We start from the raw sequence: 5,000 nt of genomic DNA, 5'->3' as shown, positions 1-5,000 counted from the left end.
GAACAAAGCGATTCTCTCAGAGGCTGTGCAGCCTTCAGCCCCAGCCTCGCCGCAGCTAACTGGCTGTTGGGAGCACGGAGAGCCCGGTGCTGGCGCTGCCTACCCTGTTCCACCGCACCATTGTAATAACTCATGCAAATGTGAAGACTCTAGAGACAAAGGGAGGTCAAGTAAATGGCTCAGGGATTCATGTCGACAAACAATATTAGATGTAAAATGTGTACCTTTGACAAAAGTATTAATATAGTGCTTTTGATTTTTTCCTGATGAAAAGTGAAAAGTAGTAATTACGGAGTGACAGAGGAAAATGAAGTTTTGAACCAAAAGGCAAAGTTCGCGGATGAAAAAACCCAACCCAATTAGCTGCTTATGAGGAATCGAAATTCAGAGCATTTGCTCTTCCATCTCCCTCAACAACCTTTTGATTGACTCTGCTTAGATCTGTACAGCAAAGCAGATAAATCGACATGCCACATGCATGCGATGCTTAATCATTTGTAATAGCCATATTTGCCCTGACATATAATTTGCTATATCAAGCCAGTTTTTTCTTGCTCACCAGTGTTCTGCTGCTTGGCCTTTGCTTTATAAAACATTTAATAGTTTGCTTTAAATACATCAACATGCTGATATATGATTGCCCTTTGTATGCCTCCTCGAGAAATCATGCACTTTCCTCCTATTGTGCTTTGCATGGTTTGTCATTGGTGAAGAGATCTCGTTTCGGGAAAGACGGGGTATTAAGGTCTTGATTTTCTGTCTTGTACAAGCAGCTACTCCGTGCATAAAGGCCATCAGTCCTAGTGAAGGCTGGACTACTGGTGGGGCTACTGTCATCATAATCGGAGACAACTTCTTTGATGGCTTACAAGTCGTATTTGGAACTATGTTGGTCTGGAGCGAGGTAAGCTATCTAAATTGGTGGGCTTTGAACTGTAACATTTTTCCATGAATGATTTTAACGAGCTGTCAATAGGCTATTGACATGAGGTATCATGAGATTTTGTTTCACGGTGCCTTTTTAGCCAAGAATTCACATGTGACAATTGACTTCACGGAGAGAAATATACTTGAGGCACATCATGGCCCTCTAGTGGAAGACTTGCTGTAGGAGGTCTCCCAGTACAATTGGACAATTAGTGTTAAAATTACTAGAAGTAGCCTTAAGGAGACATATGGAGGCAATTTTCATATGAATGATGCCCTGTGGCCTTTCCTGCAAACGAAAACCAAGGATCATTTACAGAGCTTTTTCTTAAAAAAACCTTGTAGAACCCGTATCTTGGAAGGTGACAGCAAGAAGGGAGCATTTTGAGACAACAAATAGGATTGAAAGTCATTCTCATAATTATGTAAACTGGCTGGCATCAGCCTTATCAGTGCCATCTTGATTTAAGATATGTTTTTCCGTACGATTTTTATAGCTGATAACACCCCACGCCATCAGAGTTCAAACACCACCACGGCACATTCCAGGAGTTGTTGAAGTAACTCTGTCCTACAAATCCAAACAGTTCTGCAAAGGTGCTCCCGGCCGATTCGTCTACACTGGTGAGTGAACGGCTTCCTTACTCCTTTCGGGATGATAATTTCCATCTCTTAATGACACCCAGGCTGTGCAAAGCATGAACGTTACGAGGCTGTTACAAATATAGGATGTGTCTTGCAGGAAATGTAGCTGGTGGTAGCTAGACCTCAAAATAGCTATTGGTATGGGCACCCAGAAGCTCTGGTGCCTGTCCAAGCCTCTTGGGTCTTGAACATGTCTTGATGTCTCATGAGATCAAGCTCTCTCGCATGATGCTCATGACTTCCTGTTTTCCCTTTGGCCAGAAATGGATTAACAACAGCATTTCCTACTCTGCTCCAGCCAGAAAAAGGAGTTAAGAAGTATTTGGTGATGAAAAATAATTTTCAGACTATCTATCCAAACTTCATGAACTTCCCCAAAGGTTCAGTTGAAGTTTTAGGCACCGGTTCAAGTAGCTGTTGTTGGGTCCAAATAACTTTATCCAACCTTATTCACAACCTGGCTCTAAAAATTCTTTCAGACCTGAAACTTGGGTTATAAACTCACAAGCCTGGGAATGATTTATTTGTGCCAATTCTTTTAAATACATTTGATTTTAATTTACAAGAGCACAAGAGAAGTCGGAACTTTGTGGTTTCCAGTGGTTTTAATATGAAAATTCCTACTTCGGGATGAAGTATTGCTGGCTTTTTATCTAAAATGTGTATTACAGTTTTTCTGGCATTTAACAATGAATTTAACTGAGGTGCTGGGAGGAAAAGGGGAGAAATGGCGATTTATTTTACCGTACTTTTGGATGAGGATTCTAGGTAATAAATTTGATCTGATGAATCAATCTCTCTTTTGAAAACAAAGAGCCTTTAACTGTTTACTCGACAGACTGCAGGGATTCGGGGAGAGTTCTTGCTGCTTATTGGGTAGATAATGCAGATTGCAGATGATGTGCAGATGATGTGCATTTTGATGAATATTTTCCCACTAGACTGCAACTGTTTCTATCTATTAATTTAGATCTAATGGGAAAAGTGTGTTCCTGGGTAGTTTTAAGCTAGGACTTTTTAAACAGTTGACGCGCTGAGGGTATGTTTTTCTGTCTGCCGAAGGTCTATCATGGAAATGAACTTTTAAGGGAAGGTGGCATCAGAGATGCCCATCTTCCATCTGTCTCCAAAGAAATCCCAAACTGAGCAGAACCAGTGCTCGCGTTCACACCTGGGGGCCTCGCTCCTGACTGGCAGGGGAGAGAATATTTACATTTTCTGGATCTTTCTGGTTGGGTCACTACCAGAGTTACCAAATTTTGGTTTTGGTGTTGGTGACGTATCTGGAAAGCAGGTGTTGTCTCGTTGTCTTCTGCAAAGGTGGTCACCACAGGTGGGGCTACAGCCTTCAAAGTGCTGGTGTGAGCCCAGCCCCTGCAGGGCTTCAGCAGAGTGTCCTGACAAGGATGAGCTCAGATAAGTGTTCAGCGAAATAAAAAATGAATGAATTAGAAGCCTCAGACGTGAGTTCCAGCTCTTTTAGTGGTTGCAAGCTGGTGCGGTTCCATCGCACACGGGGAAGCGCCGCAGATTTGAACCAGATGACGGTCTGGCTCTTGCTGCACAGCCCTGGAATTTGGAATCGCTTTACAGCCATGTCTTAAACTGATTTCTTAGGTGCGCGTTTTGCAAATTTGGCAAATTTTTGCTGTTATGAACTTCTTTCTAATGTGTAAACGCAAATATGTATGAAACTGTAAGGAAAAGCCATTTGTTTCTTCTTTCCTGGGGTTGTCTTTTGTCTTCATTGCTAAGTGAAGATGTTCAAAAGAACCGTGAGAATGTCAGGAGCTTCCCCCGCTGGAATTAAATTGTAATAAAGTTGCATTGCTAACAGCGCTTTAAGGGGAATATGTATTCAAAACACCTTTTGAGGGAGACAAAAGCCTGTGTACCCCAGCAATAAGAAAATAAAAAAGATAAAGCCAGCGCCTGCCTGACGGGGAAACTTCTGCCTGCTCCTCTTTATCCAGGAGCGATAGGGCGACTGAGATAGTCTTTGGAAATTAGAGCTGCCGTTGAGAGCGAAGCCAAGGCTCACTGTATTTCAGAAAACGAAAATGATGTAGCCCTGGAGGAGGGAGGGGCTGGATCCCCAGGGCATCTGTTTCCCATCAGTGTCCCACCATGCTTGCAGTCTGGCTTGGCACTCTAACATTTAACCTTCCCGGCAGGAGGTAGACCATAGGGCAACAAGGCTGCAGAATAATGAAACAAGAGTGTAGTGTGGTGCACAAAGCCTTTGTGAGCCGAGAAGTTGAAGACATTAAATGATCAGGGTGCGGAGATATGAAAGTTCCAGATTTTTCTGAAAAGCCCCCATTAGTCTCACGCCGGAGGAGGAGCGCGCCGTCTCTCAGCAGGCGGAGGCAGGGCCTTTCCCCATCCATCCCTGCCTTTTTGCCCGCTGCTTTCAACTATTATAAAGATACAATTACCTTGGGAGACTGTGGCAGTTCAGTTGATTAGCACGGTGAATTAAAAGAATGAGTCACAAATGACATGTCCAGCTCTTCTCTACTAGTCCTTTGTATTCCCAGTGTACCTCACCCCTGTTGTAAGAAGGTCAAAAATTAGAGAGAGATAACAATTTTCAAGCAGCTAGCACTTAGGAGCAGAATTAACAATCATTCTGTATGTAATTGCCAGTTAATAGTAAATTGCCTTCTAGACTGTAAAATGCAATATAAACTGGTGGGCACCTAAAATTAAATTAATGAGGTATTTGCTGCATTTAAAAGTGAATAGTGCAAATTAATAACTGGGTACAATACTTGTTTTAATATATATCGAACAGTGCATTGTTTACTTGTTTAATAATAGTTTTAAAAGCACTACCTGAAAAATTCTCTGTCTCTCTGAGAAAATCGAGTGGTTTCTGCAGGTTGTAGCTATAATTTTGCTGCTAAAGTCTTCCAGGTTTCCAAATTAAATATCAGAGATTATTTTTTAATTAGAATATAAGCACTGCAGTGTTATTTGATTATGGCAAATTGTGATTTGTATGCTTCTAAATGAAATTATGTTACAGATAAAATTGCACCTTTATACACATATTTTAAGCTCTGTAGCTTCTGTGGGTTTACTTTGAGAGGAGCAGCAGTACCGTATTTACAGTGTATTTGTGCCGCTGCGTTACTGTTTTCTCTAAGTGTGTATTTTGCATAATGATTTCCTAGCAAATCAAGGCAGCCTCGTCCCACCCAGAGTACATCCAAGTAGTTTCAAAGAGCACTCTTTGGCACTTGTAGGGCGGCCGGCTTTCACCCGCATGTTCCTGCCACACACCCTGGTTTTGGTAACTTCTTTGGCCAAATTAAAGAAATGACCCAGTTGTGGGGGGCCGGCGGGTGGTCCCCAGCAGCCCGTGCCCGTAGAAGGTGTTGGCACTCGGTGGCCAACGTGTCCAAAGCAGAGGTGGAGGATGC

The 5,000-nt window shown here is 42.5% G+C and overlaps 1 protein-coding gene across 16 annotated transcripts in view; it reads left to right on the top strand.

Moving 5' to 3' along the window:
• Positions 1-5,000, top strand: part of EBF3 (early B-cell factor 3) — a 139,201-nt gene that overhangs the window by 102,795 nt on the left and 31,406 nt on the right. For 9 of the 16 annotated variants that reach the window (XR_001412419.1, XR_001412418.1, XR_001412417.1 and 6 more), the window contains exons 9-10: positions 774-904; positions 1,425-1,551. Coding sequence is in view for 8 of the 16 variants with exons in the window: in XM_014945393.1 (XP_014800879.1) it covers positions 774-904; positions 1,425-1,551 (258 nt within the window). In the remaining 8 variants the exon portion in view is untranslated. Of the gene's footprint in view, positions 1-770; positions 905-1,424; positions 1,552-5,000 lie in introns of all 16 variants that reach the window. The other 7 variants (XR_001412421.1, XR_001412416.1, XR_001412420.1 and 4 more) reach the window with 1 other exon arrangement.

This window comes from Calidris pugnax, unplaced genomic scaffold, assembly GCF_001431845.1.
Source record: "Calidris pugnax isolate Ruff unplaced genomic scaffold, ASM143184v1 scaffold89, whole genome shotgun sequence".
Lineage (NCBI taxonomy): Eukaryota > Metazoa > Chordata > Aves > Charadriiformes > Scolopacidae > Calidris > Calidris pugnax.
This window is presented reverse-complemented; position numbering and strand designations above follow the sequence as displayed.